The 22,028-nt window shown below is 38.1% G+C and overlaps 2 protein-coding genes across 8 annotated transcripts in view; one reads left to right on the forward strand and one right to left on the reverse strand.

The window, feature by feature from the left end:
* The window catches only part of PIGF (phosphatidylinositol glycan anchor biosynthesis class F), a 36,918-nt gene extending 28,543 nt beyond the window's left edge, over positions 1–8,375 (forward strand). For 6 of the 7 annotated variants that reach the window (XM_007523336.3, XM_060187538.1, XM_060187540.1 and 3 more), the window contains one exon: positions 8,060–8,375. In XM_007523336.3, the coding sequence (XP_007523398.1) occupies positions 8,060–8,173 (114 nt within the window). In that variant the 3' untranslated portion in view covers positions 8,174–8,375. The remainder of the gene's footprint in view (positions 1–8,059) is intronic. The other variant, XM_060187542.1, reaches the window with a different exon arrangement.
* Positions 5,441–22,028, reverse strand: part of RHOQ (ras homolog family member Q) — a 44,111-nt gene continuing 27,523 nt past the window's right edge. Inside the window, exons 3-5 of the mRNA XM_007523335.2 lie at positions 14,288–14,452; positions 13,906–14,001; positions 5,441–8,723 (exon numbers count right to left, since the gene is read on the reverse strand). Coding sequence (XP_007523397.1) covers positions 8,568–8,723; positions 13,906–14,001; positions 14,288–14,452 — 417 coding nt within the window. The 3' untranslated portion in view covers positions 5,441–8,567. The remainder of the gene's footprint in view (positions 8,724–13,905; positions 14,002–14,287; positions 14,453–22,028) is intronic.

Raw genomic sequence — 22,028 nt, forward strand, 5'->3', positions numbered from 1 at the left:
CTGTTTTTTGGGGTTTTTTTTAATCTTTTTTTCTCTGAAAGAATTCTTATTTCTATGGCCTCTGGGGTTTCTTGAGTGGTTCTGTTACTGTCTGCAAATGATTAACTTTTTTATAATGTTCTTGACATCATAAACCCCTTCAAGAATTATAATCAACTGCAGCACATACTTAGACCAACATTTTAATTTGAAAATTTTATTAACGGAGCCAGGTGGTGGAGCACCTGACTGAAATGCACATGTTCAAAGTGCACAAGGAACCAGGTTCAAGCCCCTGGTCCCCACCTGCAGAGGGGAAGCTTTGTGAGAAGTGCTGCAGGTGTCTCCCCTCACCTTTCCCTCTCAATTTCTTTGTCTCTATCCAGTAAGTAAATAAATAAGTAAATTTTGAAAAAATAAACATTTTCCCAAAATTAAATGTGCTTAGCTTAGTTGGTGTGCAATCAGTAGTTTTGAGTGGATGGAGTCATTCTGAAAATTCTTAAAAACAACACAAATGTCCAGTAGTTGTTAGTTTAAAGCTATTATCTATACTTCCTAGGCAAAATTTATGAAAAATGATTCTCACTAAGAGTTGTGAATATAATGCATTATGCTGTATAGCTCTTGAGAGTTTTCTCTTGCACAGATGCTTCATTGAATAATATGTATTAAAGATGAATAAACTTCAAGGATAGAGGGGTATTTCTATGTTACACAACACAGTGTTTCACTGCTCACAAATGACTTTATTTATCCTAAACTGCCAGTTCTGATGATTACCTGGTAGTGTTCTTTACTTAAGAAATGCTTAATTAGTATCCACTGCAGTTTTGGTATTTTTCAAGTTAAAGCATACAATATGGAAAATGGTCCCAGCTATTCGCTGGCACTTTATAGTTTTTATGACAAATGTCAGACTTACTTTATTTAATATAAGGTGCTATTTTCCTGTTTTGCACATTGGGAAACTGAGGTTCAGACAAATGGTAAGTGATCTGACCTCAGAGCTCAGTCATCCTCAATCCACTGTCCCATGGGTTTTCCAGATGAACAAAGTACAGATCTCAAGTGAAATGTGAAGTAATTTTAAAAGTAGACTAATGCTTGAGTCTAATTACTTTTAAGCCTCTTGAATACTCTAGCTTCATAAAGATTTATCATTAAGTTCAAATACTTGTCATTTTTGGAAAGCCCCAGTAACTTATGTCAGCCCTGGTCACTGATAAATCAAACTAGCTGTTACTCTTGTAGAGTATAAAAAAAATCTATTTGTACTTAAAATATATTGAAGGAACCTAGATAATACTGTGTGTATTATAATCCAGCAAAATGTATTTGATCTGTTAATTTTTAAAAATAGTTGCTCTTTACTTTTATGCAAAAGTTAAAGTGAACAAGACTAGAGTACAGTTTAGTTCTGGCATATGCAGTGCCTTCCTTGACTTGAAACCAGGGTTTCATGCATGCAGGTAATACGCTTTCATACTGGACTATTTCTTGGTCATAAGCTAATTTTCACATTGCAAACAAATGCTGTCTACACCACTGACCCTGAAAATTCTGAAACCCAGGTATAGAGCCATCGTATTTCATTAGCTAACTAGAACTAATGAAACACTTGCTAGTGGCTGGAGAAAGGACTCAGCAAGTAGAGCAAGGACTTGCATGCCTGAGGCTCCCAGTTTGAGCCCCTGTGCTACATGTATTGCTACATGAGTATTGCTCTGACTCTCATGATATTCTATTTCATATGAAATAAATCTATAGAAACAAAGTTAGTTTTTTAGCATTGAGCTGTACAGAGTACAGGAATTCCTAACCAGGAATCCTCAGATGAGCTTTAGGAAACTGAAGTCCTGAAATTATTTGCAAAACAGATTGGTCATGTTTGACAAGAAGGGAAGGAATTCTATAAGATAAAAAAACCTTTTAAAGTCTTTATTATTTTTTTAATATTTATTTCCTTTTGTTGCCCTTCTTGTTGTTATTGTTGCCCTTCTTGTTATATGTCGTTATTGTTAGATAGGACAGAGAGAAATTGAGAGAGGAGAAGACAGAAGGGGAGAGAAAGAGACACTTGCAGGCCTGCTTCACCGCTTGTGAAGTGACTCCCCTGCAGGTGGAGAGCCGGGATCCTTATGCCGGTCCTTGCACTTTGTGCCACATGCACTTAACCCGCTGCGCAACCGCCCGACTCCCACTTTTAAAGTCTTTAAAAGTGGGTAGGATTTTTTAATAGGAGCAGATTCATGGTATATTTACCTGCATTAGAGATAGTGTACATGGTATTCTAGAATGTAATGACAGTTTCATATGTGCCTATTAGGAATGTGAACTGAAAGACTTACTGTACTATTTGCCAGAGTCAGCTGTCAGCATGACTTTAAATACCACATAGTGCCTTATTTCATTTTATCATTACAACTCTGCGAGTGGTGAGTTCTGTGGTAATCCTCATTTTTCAGATAAGAAACTAAAGCACAGAGAGCTTAGGTAACTTGCCCAGGGTCACATATTTAATAAATGTCAGAGCCGAGACTCAAATCTAGTTTAATACGAAAATCACATCCTCACTATTTTGTATTTAAGTAAGATTTAAGGATTAAGTTTAAAGTGTTTGAAACATGCTTTAAAAAATATCAAAAACTACATTATTTCCTAAAATACATGCAGAGTTCTATTGTAATGTCTAATTGAAATGGAAATCACTGGTCTTTTTTTAAAATTATTTTGATTATCTTTATTTATTCGATAGAGACAGCCAGAACTTGAGAGGGTGGGGGAGATAGGGAGAAAGACAGACACCAGCAGTACTGCCTCATAACTTGCAAAACTTTCCCCTTGCAGGTGGGTACCAGGGGCTTAAACCCTGATCCTTGCGCATTGTAACGTGAGCTCAACCAGGTGTGCCACCACCTGGCCCCATTACTGGTCTTTAGGTGGAATTTAAACTGTATAAATGTGAAGTGTCTTTCAACCAACAGTCATATTAATTTAAAAGAGAATAAAACAGAAATTTAAGATTTTTTTGATTAGAGTGAAATATACTTTTAGAGGACTTATTGATAACATATGCCCAGATCCTATAATATTGGGCCTTTGCTAATGTTGACCATTTTAATAGAACTCTAGTGTAGTACAGGAGTCACTCACTTCAGAGACAGAATAATATTAGTGTTCTAAACAAGATACTTTCTCACACTCAGTAGCTACTGATATTTTAAAAAATTTGATAAGGACAGAGAAATTGAGAGGGATAGAGGAGGACAGACACCTGTAGAACTGCTTCACTGCTTGTGAAGCTTGCCCATGCAGGTGGGGACTGGGGGCTTGAACCTGGGTCCTTGTGCACAGTAACATACATGCTCAACCAGATGCGCCACAGCCCAGCACCCTAGCTACTGATTTTTTTAAATAGTTTTTTTCTTTATAATTTTACCCACTTGCATTATATCTTGTTATGCAACTAGACTTTATTCTTTAGTTGTTTTTAAAAAAGCATTTAAATTTATAGAAAACTGGCTAAAACAATGGTCATTTTGGTGGCAAGTATATGTGAATTACTTCCTTTACATGCATGTCTTTGTTTTGGGTCCTCTATTTTCTTTAAATAAAATAAGGTAATTATATAACCATATCAACTACCATAATCTGGAGAAATACTTATAGCAGTGCACATGAATTTTCTATTCAATATATATCGTGTTTTTTTAAAAAACCTATTTGATTAAAAGAAAAGATAATTCTATTTGTGACATGGATAATGTTAAATAGAAGCATCTCTGAAATTATTTTAATGGAAAACTTCAAGATCCAATTATGAAAATATATGACTTAAGATAGGATTTTTTGATAAGTTAATATAAATTCTGTTGACATAGTGCAGTTTTAATTTTTTTTTTTCAGCAACTGTAATTCAAGTAGGAAATTGGGGAGGAGAGGTTGTTAGTAGGCAACTTCCCCAACATACTTTCTCTCTCTCTTTTTTTTTTTTTTTTGCCATTCCCTATCTTGGTCTAAAAAAAGAAAAAGTTGCCCTTGTATAAAGAACTTCTCCTCCTCTTCCTTTTTTTAAAAAAAATTAGTGATTTAATATTGATTTACAAAATTCTAAGATAACAAGGGTATAATTTCACATCTTTCCCACCGCCAGAGTTCTGTGTCCCCACTCCCTCCACTGGAAACTGCAGTAGTTCTCCCAAGATCACAGATATGGATTGAACTATTATTTCCATAAAAACTATAGAAATAGTAAATTTGCCCATTTATACTGTGTCAGACATTTTGCCATTTGTCCTTCCCCCCCCCCCCACCCATGGTCCTGTCTTTCTTTTCTTTTTTTTTTTTTAATTTTTTATTTAAGAAAGGATTAGTGAACAAAAGGATAAGGTAGGGGGGGTACAGCTCCACACAATAAGTCACACCTACTACTTCTGAGTGTCCTTCGTTTCTCTCAAACCCCCCCCCCACACACACACACTTCTCTCTTCGAGTCTTGATGGAATTTACAGTTCATAGTTCTCTAACATTTACCCCTCTGAGAGTATGGACTAAAATTCTTTTTGGGGTGCAGAAGGTGGAAATTCTGGCTTCTGTAATTGTTTCTCTGTTGGACATGGGTGTTGGCAGGACAGTCCATACCCCCAGCCTGTTTCCTTTTTTTTTTTTAAATTTTTTTATATTTATTTATTCCCTTTTGTTGCCCTTGTTTTATTGTTATAGTTATTATTGTTGTTATTGATGTCGTTATTGGATAGGACAGAGAAATGGAGCGAGATGGGGAAGACAGAGAGGGAGAGAGAAAGATAGACACCTGCAGACTTGCTTCACTGCTTATGAAGTGACTCCCTTGCAGGTGGGGAGCCAGGGGCTCGAACTGGGATCCTTACCCCAGTCCTTACGCTTTGTGCCACGTGTGCTTAACCCACTGGCTGCGCTACCGCCTGACTCCCCCTTCTTCCTTTTTTAATGACTGTTAAAGTTGAGGACTCATTTCAAGAGAGTCAAGCAGAAAAGGCTAGTAAAGAGTTTTAAAGTCATTCCAACATCTAAATTTATCGACCACGTGGATCTGAGACATTGAGTAACAAGTTACCCAAACCTTAGTTCTTTAACTTTTTAAACCAATATTTCACTTTTTGGCATCCCACTGGAGGTGAAGTATGACAGCCATTTAAAGAACTTTTATGTGGATGTGTGTGAATATGTTTGGAAATAAAAAGTCCACACTGAAGTTAGAAAATGATTGCAATAGAACTTAGTAACCCAAGATTCAAGAAAGCTTGTTATTCTCCCTACACTTGACACAGGTTCTTTAACAAAATGCAGGCGCTCCTGCTATACTTGGCTGATGAGGCAACAAAGCAACAGGACAAACAGGAGAGAGCATCATTTCAAATGTTTACACAGGGCATTAAATGAGAGCTAAAAAGGGAAGAAGTTCAATGCTTTACAGAGATAGCAAACTATGTAGATTATTTTATTTGTAATCCCATGTGTTAAGATGGGGCACTGTCAAAGTAACAATCACTTAGAAAGCCAACAACCAACAAGCCAGTATTTTGGTACTTAAAATTATTAATAAAATGGAAGCAGTGCCTAAAGTAACTACTAAGATAATTCACAATAAATACATTAATTCAGGCTCTACTTATTGAAAATTAACATGGGCTCACCTAAAATGTACCTTTAGAGATAGAATATGAGTTAGCAAAGTATTAAAGATTTCAGGGAGCCCCTGAAAATTATGTTTAAGAACTTTAGAAATAATTACTTCTATGCAAAAATATTATACATAATTTTAAGTTCATACATGACTGTATTTGAAGCAGTGTATTTTGCATTCACTAGCAAAGTCCATGTCAGTGAATTATTTCTGAAGCATTTTGTTCCCCAGATATGTCGTTACTTTGAACTAGTTGCAGTGACTAGTCTGAATTTCTAATGAAACCTAAATAAGTCTTTAATGAAGATGTACTTCTGAAAATAAGGCAGTTTTCCTACAGTCTGCTTATGAACAGAAAATAAATCTTTGGTTTTTAGTTAAAGGGCAGGGAATATTTTGTAAAGTAATAATAATAATAATAATAATAAAGAACCAAAACAATGGAAAAGTTCTGAGTAAGCAATGGGAAGCTCTAAACCCCATCAAGGTCAGTGGAATACCTAAGGCACCTCAGGTTCAGGTGATACAATCATCTTTGCTTAAAGTTCTTACATGCTACAGATGTGATTTTTTTTTTTTTTTTTTACCATCTTAAGAATGTGAAGCTGAAAAGATAATTCCAACAATGATTATGGTAAATAAGAAAGCAGAAATTCATAACACCTGGTCAATAGGCGAGACACTGGATCTGTTCTACCTCCCAAACAGATGAGTAAACTGAGGCACAGTCAGAAACAGGTGACTCTGGAGTGTGTGTTTTCAGATTCCTACTTCATTTTTCTTAAGCAATACAAATTTCAGATTTTAACTTTTATCACCTACTGCGTCAAGTAAAACATTTCAGAGATGTGAATTTGAAGGGGGAAAAAAGTCCCCATCAATTCTCCAAAGTCAGGTTGGAAAAGTATAATACTTTACTGTCTTAATTATTTTTATACCATGTGTTGGACCAATTTAAATAGTATAGTAATTGGTCTACATAATTCCTTTGAGTTCTAAAAATAGCAGACCCAGATTAAAGATACTACACAAGACTCCATAAGACCATGGTACTTTATGTGAGCCACCACTTCTTGGAAGAAGGTAATCTCCACTGTCCAGTTCAGAAAGAAAACCCCTGTCTAGTTATTCTGTAGAATCCACTTTTCAGTGGAGAAGATGATGCTTATATATTTTTTAGATCTTTACAAATCTCACATACAAGATTGTACATCCTAGACTTGTGACTGATAGGAGCATTTAAGACTGTCATTTTCAAGTATAAAAGTTTAGTGTTCATTATCCAATCTGCAATAGAGATAGCTAGAGTCATAGAAATTAATAGAAGCTCATCAAAGACAAAGATTTAGTTTAGGCAAGGAGGAGTTTAAATGTTGGAAAGGCTGGAAAAATATGGATTCGTTTGATCTCTATAGGATCCAGATATTTCACTTGGTAAATTATTTTCTAAACTACACATTAGTTTATTCACACTGAAATTTTATCTAACACTGTTGTCTGTTGCATGGTGTTTGGAGTAAGGCAGAGCCATAGCAGACCAAACACAGGAGAACTTAATGAGGCAATTAAGATGGTTTACCTCTAAAATGGTTCTATGGCCTATTCCTCCAGAGAAAGATTAAAATTGGTTCCAGTAAGCCAAATAAGTTTCACTGATGAACATGAAATTTGTCTCTCTTTGAGTAGAGCCTTTCTCCTCAGGACCCAACTTGTACTGCTCATTGGTGAAATAAATCACTGTTAGTTACTTCTGGCCTGGTGTAAGATAGTGAATATAATATAGCTGGAGAAAATATTTAAAACATATTTGGAAGCCAGTATTTCCTTTAACTCACACTCTAGGTGTGGACATACATTCTAGTTCTGCAACTTCTGCCTTGGTTCCAATGTCTGTATCTGAAAGGTGACATCCATTTTATATGGAGCAGTTGCTTTGTTATGAAGTTCTTATAACATGCTTGAATTCTACGTCTTTTATCTTAATACAGTTTAAGGAAAGTTTGTTGTGGTTTGGTTAGCATACACACTTCTTATTTCATTTGATAACAAGCCAATGTAGCAATTTTTAATAAGTTACCAACTAGTTCAGAGAGCTAAATTGAGTCCAGGATTATGGCAAAGTCTGACTCCGATTTTTAATTTGTAAAGTTAGCATGTATCTCATGCATTTTGGAGAGCATCAAACTAAATCTACAATTGCCAGAAGCCTTGTTACAGTTTAATGCACATTAACTAAAATGTGTACATTTTTAGTGTTCATGATAAATGCAGTTATGACCTTATTACACTTTTGGCATTCTTTAAGAAAGCACAGTAAGCTTTAATATAGAAATATTTAGGTTACACTGAACTTGTGCTCAAGTAATCAGAAAACATCTGTTCCCTTTTTGATTGCATACATTCTCTCCTCAGGTATGGCCCATCTCCTGCACGCTTGGAGCAACCCTTGGCTACGTGGCTGGCCTTATTATTTCACCACTCTGGATATACTGGAATAGAAAGCAACTTACATACAAGAACAATTAATTTGGAGCAAGAGGAGAGAATATTTCTTGGCGCAGATTCCATGAAGACTGCAGAAATGTGTGTCTATGGTCTAAGCCAGGCAGTTCATTTTCAGCACTGTATTTGTTTCATGTAGTTACAACATGATGTGATTGTAGCTTTTTAAACTATGAAACCCCTGAGAGATTGTACCTACTCGTTGAAATGAAGTATTTATAATAGATTGTGACTTCAGATGTTGTTTGCTGCTTCTTGGACCTTTAAGAAATATTCTTAATGAACACAGAATTCTGAGGACAGGGTCTGTTTTTCTTTCAAGTTTTAAACTGCTTCATAAGAGGTCTAGGTATAGTGGTAGCATTTTGTATGTTCTCTGAGAGAAAATGGACAGTTCCTTGGCCACTAAAGATGTTTTTCACGTAATCAGACAACAGTTTATACATCGTGATCCTATTCTTTTTTTAACTGTATGTTTCTTTGGAGTTAAAATGGCTATGATAGCCTCATCAAAAACAGTCTTCAATCCCTTCTGGGTTAAAGCTGAACATTCCACATAGCAGCACGCTCCTATCTGAGAGAGAGAAAAAATTATCACAGATATGTAAAATCTTTTTTACATAACTGGTACAGTACAAACACATCCTCTTATAGAAAATTATAGAACAAAAAGAATGAAATTACATCCATATTCATAATGCCCAAAGATAGTAATCAAATACTAGTATACAGCCTTTTCTAGACTTTGTCTACAAAAGGAAATCCTTTCACCAAATATTTACTGGGTACCTACAATATGCCAGGTGCTGTTTAAGGAGTTGGGGATATATTAATGAACTGAACCAGAGAGTAAAGTCCCAGCTGTGTGATGCTCCCATTTGCTTAGCACAGGGTGCACAGAGGAGGAATATAGGACAAAAGTTATGCACTCACTGGAAAAAAGGAGTGAGGGGAAAAGGCAGTGCAGAGGACTATGAGTGATGGAGAGGAAAAGCCAGAAAAAAAGGGGGGGGGGGGGTGATGAGTGTGGGGCAGAGGCAGAGGCAGATAGCATAATGTTATGCAAAGAGACTCTCATGCCTGTGGCTCTGAAGTCCCAGGTTCAATCCCCCACATCACCATAAGCCACAATTGAGCAGTGCTCTGGTAACAACAACAACAAAAAATTATGAGTGGAGTTGAGGAATACTTATGGGGGGGCAGTGCGGTGGCACACTGGTTAAGTGCACACAGTACTATGCACAAGGCTATGCACATGGACTGGGGTTCAAGCCCCTGCTCCCCACCTGCAGATTTGAGAAATTTTAGTAGTAGATAATTCAAACCACAAAACCAACCGAACTTTGCTGTGACATTAACAGTGAGAGTGGATACAGAACAAAAGACAGCCAAGCAGCTGAGAATTGGTCACTGCATTGTCTAGTGTTCAGAGACAGCAGTGAGAAGATCAGAGAGGCCAGTAAGAGAAGGGGAAACTTACGAGATACATTAAAAGAAGCCAAGGGAAGAATGGATTTAAAAAAAGAAAGAAACCTGAAATGCTGCAGAAAATAGAGATGGAACCACTGTTTGCAGCCATTCTGTTATTTATTTATTTATTTATTTATTTATTTATTATTTTTTACCAGTGCACTGCTGAGCTGCTGCTTATGGTGGTGCTGGGGATTGAACCTGGGACTTTGGAGCCTCAGGAATGAGAATCTTTTTGCATAACCACTGTGCTATCTACACCACCACCACTCCTCAAACCATTTTTTTCTTTTCTTTTTTATTTATTTTATTAATGAAGAACATAGGAAAAGAGAGAAAGAACCAGACATCACTCTGGTATATATGTGCTGCCAGGGACTGAACTCTGAACTTCATGCTTTAGAGTCCAGTGCTGCATCCCTTGCGTCACGTCCTGGACCACCCAAGCCATTTTCTTAAACTACACAGTAAATATGAACATCTCAGTAAATGTCTTAGGAATTTCAATAGATGTAGTCCCACCTCATACCTTTGTGGACTATTGAACATCTCTGTAACTATCTCTTAATTCTCTTAGGATAAATCCCTGCACAGTTGCATTGCCTGATAAAAAGTACATAACTTTAAGCCTCTTGGATATTGTTCGGTGACAGCACAATATGCACACTGCCCTGCACACTTGAAAAGTGGCTATCGGTAGTTTATCTCCCCCCCCCCCCAATTTTATAGGTAGACGTTGCACTTGCATTTGACCAAAGAGTTAAACATTCCATCTTCAGTGGCTATTTGTGTTTTTCAGTGGATTTTTTATTGATGTTCTTTGCCCATTTTTCTTTTGGGGCATATATCTTTTGCTGATCAATTCATATGCTAGGGGTTACTGTACACTAAGATTAATTCACTATTCTACCATACATGTTAACTTTATCACATGACTTAATTTGGGGGGGTTTGATCTGTTGGATTTTTATATAATTAAATCAATACTTTCATTATGGACATTAGACTTTATGACACTTAGAAATTCCTACAAAACTGAATTCATGGAACGTCTAAGGTTTTTGTTTTTACTAGAGAGCTATTCCTCTCTGGCATATGGTGGTGCTGGGGGTTGAACCTAGTACCTCAGACTACTGCTTTGCTGTCTCCTCAGCCCTCTAAAGCGATTTGTCAATGAAGTGAAATATTTTTCTATTTAAGAAGACCTATTCTCCAAAAAGCTGTCTTGCTTCCTTCTGCCTCCTGGTAGTACATTTTAAAAGCCCTCACCAGACTAGGATGAGGGGAGGTAGTAGGGGTGTGCAGTTCAGCAGGTAGAATGTATTCCTTTCATACACGAAGTCCTAGGGCACGTCCCAGCACTGCATATGTTGGCGTGATGCTCCTGTCTATTTCTCTCTGCTCTGGTTGGTCTTTCTCCCTCTCATAAAAGTAAAATAAATTTATAAAATCTATCAAGATTATGTTGCCACAAAAGTTCTGTTAAAGTTATAGCATCTAAAAAAATAACATCCAGTAAGGTTACAATCAACTGGGGAAAAGGTTAACCTATCTTTGTGATGCGAAAGGACATTAAACGTTGAAAGGTTTGGAGTGGATCAACAACAGCAGAGAATGTTCCATCCTCCGAAGGGAGGCTGGACAACACGCTCTATGCTCCACCTGAGGAAGATGGGTCCTGATATTGGGGCAGCTTGGAACGTTCCTCCTACTCATGACCACAGAATGTGAGCTCAGATCTACAGGGACGCAGAGGTCACATAGGCTCCTAAGCTGAATATGGGCCCCAGATCACATCAAATCGATGGGGTTTACAGTCAACAATATTTATACACCTTTCCCACAATTGGGAGCTACTCTCTTCTCTGATCCAGCTTTCTGGTCCTTTTTACAGCCATGACATCATCTCTCCAGACAATAACTTGGATCCACCTGCATATCAGATTTCAGGCTCAGAAAATTAAAAAAAAAAAAAACACAAAAAACAAAAAAAAACTAGTATAGTCATGGGCCCTTTGGAATATAACTAAAATAGGCCAACTATCTACAAAACGGATACCCCCCAACTCTTCATCTGCACTATTCCAGCCTTTAGGTTCATGATTAGTCAACAATTTGTTTGGCTTTATATATTAACACTCTTTTCAGCCACCAGGTTCCAGATGCTAGCATGATGCCAACCAGAATTCCCTGGACAGACAACCCCACCAATGTGTCCTGGAGTCCCGCTTCCCCAGAGCCCTGCCCCACTAGGGAAAGAGAGAGACAAGCTGGGAGTCTGGATTGACTTGCCAACGCCCATGTTCAGCAGGGAAGCAATTACAGAAGCCTGACCTTCCACCTTCTGTACCCCATAATGATCCTGGCTCCATACCCCCAGAGGGATAAAGACTAGGAAAGCTATCAGGGGAGGGGATGGGATGGGATATGGAGTTCTGGTGGTGGGAATTGTGTGAAGCTGTACCCCTCTTATCCTATGGTTTTTGTCAGTGTTTCCATAAAGGAAACAAAAATATTTATGTATTCATCAAAATGAAAAAGTTCCTGGTGGCCCAGGAGATAGTACAATGGTTAGAACCTCTCAAAGGTGCAAGAGCCAGAGTTTGATGCCCAGTGGTGCATATGCCAGCATGATGCTATGACTCACTCCTTCTTTATCTTGTGTTAGTGTATAAATATTAAAAAATAAAAAAATAAAAGTTGAAAGGTATTCTATACATCAATGTGTGTGTATATATAAGAATATTTTCTATTCCCTTTTCATTAAAAGAAAATGCTGTGTACTTCCTTCCAAAAGTAGCCATAATTTTACTTTTAATATTTTATTTAGATATAATTTAACATTTATTTATTTATTTATTTATTACCAGAGCACTACTCAGCTCTGGCTTATAGTGGTACGGAGGAATGAACCTGGGACCTCAGCCTCAGGTATGAGAGTCTGTTTGCATAACCATTATGCTATCTACCCCCTGCAAAACTAGCCATAATTTTTATGTTTTTAACTGCCGGCTTTAATTATATCCTATTACACTCCACTACCTATTACTCTATGAGCCTTAAACACAGCTTCATTTGGTACAGTGTATATGTTTAAGTGACTTAAAAGAGCTTAGTCTACAGCCATACCACCCTGAACATACCCGACCTCATCTAAAAAGAGCTTTTAAGATCAGCATCTTTTTTTGATGCCACTTTCTATACATGACTTACTGGAAAATACTGTTAGTGGTGTAGGACAGGTGTCAAAGTCTATAACCTGGAATCAAGGCTGGATGGAAACCCAGCTCTGATACTTAAATCACCTCGGGCAAATTACCCAGTATCACCAAGCCTGTTTTCTCTTCTGAGAACTATTCAGAACTCCCTGAGAGTAGAGGCAAGAACTAAATGAGATGGGGGATGGGTGGTGTTAACTGGTTGAGCACATGTTATAATGTGCAAGGACCAAGGTTCAAATCCCTGGTCCCCAATTGTATATGGGAAGTGGAGTTGGGGTGGGGAGCTTCACTAGTGGTGAAGCTTCACTATCTCTCTCTCTCTCTCTTCCTATCTCTCCTTCCACTCTCAATTTCTCCTCTTTTAAATGAATAAAATTAAAAAGCAAAATAAAAAAGAATTAAGTGAGATAGTGCACATAAAACACTCAGCACAGTGCCTAGTAAAATAAATATTAGACTCTAGTATTACCTTAGTTTCTTTGACACTTTTTTAAAAATTCCTTTTTTAAAAAAATTTTATTATCTTTATTTATTGGACAGAGAGCCAGAAACAGAGAGGGAAGGGGGTAATAGGGAGGGAGACAGACAGACAGACAGACACCTGCAGAACTGCTCCACCACGGGGGAGTCGGGCTGTAGCGCAGCGGGTTAAGCGCAGGTGGCGCAAAGTGCAAGGACCGGCATAAGGATCCTGGTTCGAACCCCGGCTCCCCACCTGCAGGGGAGTCGCTTCACAGGCGGTGAAGCAGGTCTGCAGGTGTCTAATCTTTCTCTCCTCCTCTCTGTCTTCCCCTCCTCTCTCCGTTTCTCTCTGTCCTATCCAACAATGACAACAACAACAATAATAACTACAACAATAAAACAACAAGGGCAACAAAAGGGAATAAATAAATAAAATAAATATAAAAAAAAAAGAACTGCTCCACCACTTGCAAAGCTTTCCCCCTGCAGGTGGGGCCTGGGGGCTCGAACCCGGGTCTTTATGCATTGAAACATGTGCGTTCAACCAGGTGCACCACCACCCAACCCCCACTTTAAAAAAAAATTCTATGAAGGTTCCATTACCTCTTTTGCTAGTTTCTGTCCTTGTTCCAAACATATAGGCTTTTCTTTCATATCATTCAGTCTTGCTAAAGTTTTGGGGTCATCTCGGAGATCAATCTAAGAAAGGTCAATAATGTCCCATAAGATTATAAATTTTGAGAGGTAAATCAGCATTTAACCCCACATATCGAGATTAGACAAAACTTAGTTTTTAAAAACAGCTAATACAACTGCCCTTTTTCCCCACAATACTTTAAAATTTAAAAAGTGACAATTTATTATAACCTGCATCTGAGATTAAACTTGTTTATCATTTGCTAATCCTTAGGACCATTAGCCCAGGATCAACAACACAGAATACAGCAGGCAGATTATTAAGTGGGTGAAATCAGAGCAGACATACCTGAGTTCCTATTAACAAGAAGGGGACATTGGGTGCATATTCCTTCAGTTCTGGCACCCACTCCTCTTTCACATTTTGAAATGAGGCAGGATTTACCACCGAGAAGCATATAAGGAAGACATCAGTCATTGGATACGATAAAGGCCTCAGACGATCATAGTCTTCCTAACAGAGAAAGAAAAACTCCCATTATTTCATTTGCATTTCCCTAGTTTACTAATAATATGCACATTAATTGTGTGATCAAAGAAGTAAAATCTTTGGTGTTCTACTGATAGACTAGATGGACCCCTGCATAAAATAAGAGATCTTTTTTTCTTTTCCTTCTGAAGTTTTGAACACCAGTAAAGTAAAAATAAGACAGTACCACAGACAATCACAGTGAAATTTTGAAAAACTGTATTGTAATTAGAAAACTGATTTTTAACTGAGAAGTTTGCACAAAGAACTTATATTAAATGTCTACTGTGTGTGTACAGGTCAATCAAGCCGTATGTGCCCCCATGTATTATTTAATATTACCATTTAACATAACTTATTATTACTTAATTAGCCAGCAAGTAAATTGCAGTAGTTCTCTCAAGACTGCAGATATGGGTTGACTATTATTTCTATAACTATCTGTATTTATATATATTTGCCATTTTTTTCCCTATGGTCTTGCCTTCTCTTCCTTTCTAAGTCACACCTACTACTTTTGAATATCCTTTTTTTTTCTTTTCTTTTCTTTTTTCTTTCTCTCTCTCTGGATCTTGATGGAATTATATATAGTTCAGAGCCATCTGGTCATTTTGCCCTTTGGAGGGAATGGGGACACAGAACTCTGGTGGTAGGAAAGATGTGGAATTACACCCCTGTTATCCTATAATTTTGTAAATCAATATTCAATCACTAATGAAAAAACAATTACTAATGGAAAAATCAAGTACAGAGGGGCTGAAGTGTGTTACTACAGAGGAGAACTACTATAGAAAACAACATAGTTTTAAAAGTCTGTGCCAGTGTTAACCGTTTGGGTGCATTACACAGACCACCTATAATTTCTGTTTTGAGTTGCATGTCATTAGTGAAAAAAATGGGGACAGCATTTAACCATAGTATTCTGGCCAGCAACTGTATGCTCATGAGCAAACTTGTGCTTTGTATATGTCAAAGAATGGAGTGCTCCCATTAAAAGTCACACTTAACTCATTATTTAGGTGACCAATTTTCACAGAATTAGAAATGGGGATGCTATCTCCAAGGACTATGAGGGGTAACTGAGACAATGTACTTAACATGGTGTTGGGCACATAGGTGAACCTTTTTAATGCTCTAGTATCAGCTCTCTATCCCTTAAGAAATTGATTCTCCTCCTCTGCAAAGCTATGCAGGGCCCCATCAGTTGCGGGGGTGAGGGTTGTGGTGAAGGGGACAAGAATACTAGTGAGAAATAATAATTTCTGCACTGGCACTAAAGAACACAAATCAAAATGAGGTCGTTAGAGCAGTATCATTTTCAGATTAATAAAAGTACTAATTAATCATTTTGGTATGTAAGTGCCATAAAACTTATTAAAATCTAACCAAAAAAGATAAACAAGAAGTCTTTAAGAAAAATCAAATTAGACATTCTAATGAAAATTTTACTTTTCAAGTCAAGTTTGCCTCACCAGGGAAATAGAATGCACACTTTCTCTAGGAGGGATTTACAAGTAATAAAAAGCAGGTAGTCAGAGGTCTCTAGAAATGCTTAATAATATTAACCTAAGTATTCTGTAGAATGTAATTCTATTGTACAGATTCCTCTCATAATCACAGTGGAAACTAAGTTTCCTCAGTGAGAGGTAGGTGAGCACAAAATTAAAAGCTAAACCAATCATTTCTACATATTTGTTAGTGCAACTTTTGCTGTATTAAAATATGAAGAACTAAGGTCATAAAAAATAACAAAAGACTGGGAGTTATGCAGTAATAGCGTAGCGGGTTAAGCACATGTGGCGCAAAGCATAAGGGACCAACATAAGGATCCTGGTTCGAGCCCCCGGCTCCCCACCTGCAGGGGAGTCACTTCACAAGTGGTGAAGCAGGTCTGCAGGTGTCTTTCTCTCCCCCTCTCTGTCTTCCCTTCCTCTCTCCATTTCTCTCTGTCCTAGCCAACAACAATGATGACATCAATAATAGTAATAATAACTACAACAATAAAAAAACAAGGGCAACAAAAGGGAGTTAATAAATATTTTTTAAAAAATAACAAAAGACTAGCATGTTTAGCACTACTTGGAGAGAAATGCTACTTCTTGAACCTGAACTATCTAAAACGAACTCCTTCTGCCTCTAATCTCCAGCTAAGTAATTGGCAGTTATTATAAGAATCAGACCTTTCTGCTTCCATCCAGCCTGAGTCATTAGAAAGCTATTAATAGATTGCAAATTAAAAAAATAAACTCTTCCCTGTGCACTCTGCATCATATAAAACTGTTTCTACCATTGTGAGTGAACTTAGTGTGAAAACCCAAACTTGGGGGTAAGTGCACTGAAATGTGCAGAATCTTTTCTTTGTGTTGTCACAGTTAAAACCTATTATTTTGGCAACACAAAGAAAATTAAAATGTGGAGCAACCACACTTATTTTGAAATAGCCACTTATCAAAGTTAGAGCTTCTCAAAGTCAACTCTCTAGTGTGCTCCTAATTAACAACTCAATTATATTTTAGCTCTTGTTAAAAAAAAAAGTGGGGGAGGTACAGGTACTTAAACATTTCAGAACAATAAGTGGAACATAAGAAGTAGAGAAAAGTATATTAAAGACAACTGTCCTACATCAGAACCAGCATCAACAATGATGGACATGGTCAGGAGTGACCGGTGGAGTGCTTTGTAGAATCTTTAGCTTCTTAACGTCCCAGAAATACTATTCTCATCAGGAGTTCTTGATGTGTGCTGGTGACTGCCTTAACTCTTGAAAGAAATCACACTTATACAAGAATGCACAATGAGAGAAGAAATGTGCTCAGAGAGGAAAAAGAATTTCCACAGCAGCAGAGAGTGACAGCAGATAAGAGAGAGAGAGAGAGAGAGAAGAGGAGAGGGGAGGGGAGGAGAGGGGAGGGGAGGGGAGGGGAGGGGAGGGGAGGGGAGGGGAGAGAGATTCCCTTTACGTACCACACAGCTGGCAGTACTCAGGGCATTTCTACTGAACACTTCCTGTGGACTTTCTTTCATGTGAACCTGGCTTCTCCTACCTTAGCACCTTCAAAATATATGTTTTTAGGATATGTATCCCTATCTCAGATATACTTGGAAATCACATGTATTAAACCTAACCACCTGTCCCCCTGGACAGTGTGGGGCTCTGCATGCTTTGTTTGCTGATATGGTATCATATGCTGGTCATTTAAAATGAGTTAGCCAAGATTAAATGAGATCATACTGAATGGGAAATGCTTTACAGATACATGCACTCAAATAAAAGAATTGCTTTACCTAGAGCTTGTAGTTTAATTGAAAATTCCAGTCAGAATCTATGAAATAATAATCACATATAATGGGGAGGGTAAACTGAAGCAGGTGAATATATATATGCTTAATTCAAGCAACTTGACAACTAAGCACTTACTATGTGCCTGAAATGAGACTAAGAATGAAATGAAAGAACAAAATTCAAGACATATCTGATCTGTAAATGTCTACAACACCATCTCATATCTGTACATAAAAATTAAGGCAGTGAACTCCAATGTGCTATAGTGCCCACAGTGTTTGTGCACCTTGCTAGAGCTCTGTAGACCTCAAACCCACGGCTTACAAGAGAGGAAACTGCCCTGCTGGGTTAGCATCGAGGAGGACGAATTTGATAGGCGTAACAGTCTCTGTTCCTGGGGAGGGATACAAGTGTATGTGAACATGCTATCACAAAGTCAGAATGTGGTAAAAACCAAGAGTGGTAACTAAGGGATGCTAAGAAAAGACTTCTGAGAAGAGGCCGCATTCAAAGCAGCCTGTGACATGAAGAGGACTGGCCTGTCTAATGCCTGCTAGCATTAGTCTTGGGCAAGTCATTTATTTCTTAACATCTGAGTTTCTCTTTCAAATGAAACAATGTCAGTGATGCATGCCATGAAGGTTATAGAGTGCTATAAAGATGTAGTGTACTTCCAAATAATGTAGGGTGTTACTGTGACTTAGGATACAGCCACTTATTAAAACTTCAAGAGTTTTCCAGTGACAACGCAGAATGAGAAAAAGTCGGACCACAACTGAATAATGATTTAACAGAGAAGCCCTACATTTCTGAAGTCTAAAACAGCTTTTGATGACCCTAAGAGTTATTTCATAGTAAGACAACTAAGAGGGCGCCTGACAGCTGCTGGTGTGTGCTACATAAAGAAGCGGTTCTCTGTCTCTTCCAAAGCGCACCATAGTAATCTCATCTGGAATATCTGTTTCTAGTGAGAAGCCCAAAACAGGTAGCAAGCGTGACCCCATAGCTCTCCAAACCCCCAAAGGTGTGATACCAGAGCCCTGAGTCCACATGGACAGAGGCTGGTTTCTGACAATGGCAAAGTTTCCTCATAAATCTAACTTATAAGTGAAGCAGTAAGTTTTGGTAATGTTACTCGATAGAATCTCATTTCAGAGCCAGGCAGTGGCACAACTGGTTAAGTGCAAACATTATAGCACACAAGGATGCCGGTTCAAGGCCCTGGTCCTCACTTACAGGGGGAAAGCTTCACGAGTGGTGAAACAGGGCTGCAGGTGTCTGTCTCTTTGCCTCTCTCCCTCTCCCCTCTCAGTTTCTCTGCCTTTATTTATCTCATAATAAATAAATAAATAAATAAGTGAATAAATCAAATCTCGTTTCCTTGTATAGTTCTGTCACTGCTGAGTTCATTTGTATTTAATTTGTGAAATAAAAATATCATTTCTTAACCCCTATTTAAGAAAAAAAACTGTTGGAGGGATAACACAGCTCACCTGGGAGGGTGTCTGCTTTGCTATGCATGTGACCCAGGTTCAGGCCAGCTCAGCCCCACCCCCCACCACCACCACTGGGGGAAGTTTTGGCACTGAGGTGTCTTTCCCTTTCTCCCTTTGTCTCTTTCCATTTAAAATTAAAAGTCAGCCTGGAACAATAAAAATCCAGTGATAACACACACAGTCTGTTTTTCAAGGACACTGGGTTGGATCATTAATATATTAAATTTGGTTCCAAATGTAACAGGCATGGCTTTATTGGATTTGTTACCATCTCCTACTAACATTGAACTAGAGAAAAATTTAAAGATGAGAATTTAGGGGAGAGAAGGGATTCTTTAAGTATTATATATTCCTGAGGCAATTATTTGTCAAAACCTTAAGTATTTGGCTTGTGTCTTTCTTTTCTTTTTTTATCTTAAACTTGGTTGTGATATATATATATATATATATATATATATATATATATATATGATCTGATTAGTTCTTAGTCAATCTTGAAATAGAAGGCTCAGCTCCTCACATTCAGCAACTGTCAACTTCATCTAGATATTTTTCTACAGTACCACAGTTTGCTAATGAATTTACGGATTATATGAGAGTTATGGAATCAAACAGCTGACTTCTCATCCATTGGTATCTTCCTTGAGGCTGCCTGGTCAGCCCAATCTTGTTTAGATTCGCTAAGCAAACAGGAGAGAACATTTTTATGTGGTAGAGAAAGACACACAGCTGAGAAGTGGCTCTGCCATCACCTCCCCTGTCACTATCAACTAACACTTCCTCTTCTCTAAAAGGAGAGGCTGAACCAGATCACCACGTCGCATGGTTAAAAAAGCTCAAGTGAACACTTTTTACTCTTGTGAGCAGTCCTAGTAACAGATTTTTATGTGGGAGGAGGTTTAAGCTGCTGGATACAACTCAAGTTTTAGGATTCTGTTTTATCTAAGCTGACCTCACCAGGCAGAGGACCAAGACTTAGCTAAATATGGCCCTTCGGCAAGCTTCATTTCCCCATCTGCGAAGGGAGAATAAATATAGCAGACACATGTTAAGATAAATGAGAGAGCTGGTCAAGTGTTTTGAGCTCTCCAACAGACAAGCCTGACTTTCCATAAAAAGACAAGCCACAACTTCAGAACCAGTGCACTTTGTTTTTGTGTGGGGTGCTATGGTTTCCCTTGTAAAGGATTTAGGGGTGAAATTCTACATTGTCTGGAGCTATAATTGTAAGTCTCTTTCACTGAAACAGAGGTCAGCTGGCCTAAAGGGATAGGGAAAGAAGATAAATGTCAGGTCACAGTTGCATGTTGTTTGCCCTTTTTCTAACTTCCTCGGCACAACTTCCACATTGATGGAATATTCATTCATTCAATTCCAACAAGATCTCTGCCAACAAGGTGTTGACTACTAGTGAAATGCTAGTAGTATGTAGTAGTAGAGCATACACCTGGTGTATGCTCTAATGAAAAACTGATGTGGATCCTGTCCTGATGGAGTTCACAGTACCTGTGACCCCTGAACAATGAGTGGACATGGGGTGCTGACACTTCTCGTTTAAAAAAAAAAACCGGGGGGTCGGGCGGTAGCACAGTGGGTTAAGTGCAGGTGGTGCAAAGCGCAAGGACTGGCGTAAGGATACGGGTTCGAGTCCCCCTGCCCCCCCCACCTGCAGGGAGTCGCTTTACAGGCGGTGAAGCAGGTCTGCAGGTGTCTTTCTTTCTCTCCCCCCTCTGTCTTCCCCTCCTTTCTCTATTTCTCTCTGTCCTATCCAACAATAATGACATCAATAACAACGATAATAATAACCACAACAATGGTAAAACAACCAGGGTAACAAAATGGCCCCCAGGAACAGTAGATTTGAGCCCCGGCAATAACCCTGGAGGCAAAAAAATATAATAATAATAAATAAAAATAAAAAAAAATAAAAAAGCCCTGCAAACACACACACACCTGGTGAACTATCTCTGTTTCTATACCTGGTGAACTATCTCTCCAACCGGAGAAACTCTTTTTAACTACTTAGATCTAGAACTTAACAATTCGTTTACATAAGAGCCCAAAGTATTTTTGCACAGCTTTAATGAATGTTCTAAGGAGATCATTTCAGTGAAGGAGCAAAGTGAACTGCAGTTTGTTCAAAGCCTTACAGGAGCTGCTTACCATTGTGGAGAAAGTGACATGCCACTAGCACTACTGCTGCGAGTATCCAAATCTTCATCTAGATATTTTTCTACAGTATCACGGTTTCCTAATGAATTTACGGATTATATGAGAGTTAAGAAATCAAATAGCTGACTTCTCATCCATTGGTATCTTCCTTGAGGCTGCCTGGTCAGCCCAATCTGTTCACAGTGATTCTACCTAGAGGTTTAGGCTGACTACTGCACTGTGATTCCTAGAGTGCTCAGCCCTGGGAATCTAGGGACTTAATATTGAAATAACTTTTTATTATAAATTACCTTCATAATTCTTTTCTCTAAACTGCGGCTAGATTTTACTGATTTAAAATTTTAGTATATAGAGTTTGTGTTGCCTGCAGGTTTTATCTGAGGGTAAGGAGAAATGTCTGTTATAAAAGGGTGAGGACTGAAAGAATTGAGGTACTGATTCAGGCAAAACAATGAGGGACAAAATGAAAAAAGACAAAATGAGAAAAGACAGCAGCCAGCTCTATCTAGTCTGTGTGGTCAGGACAAGCTTCTCTAAAAGAACAACCTCGGACTGGAGATTTGAGGGATGGTTTCAGGAAGTAATTGAAAGGTTGAGAAAAGGTTGGGGA

The sequence above is a fragment of the Erinaceus europaeus genome, chromosome 3, assembly GCF_950295315.1.
Source record: "Erinaceus europaeus chromosome 3, mEriEur2.1, whole genome shotgun sequence".
NCBI lineage: Eukaryota > Metazoa > Chordata > Mammalia > Eulipotyphla > Erinaceidae > Erinaceus > Erinaceus europaeus.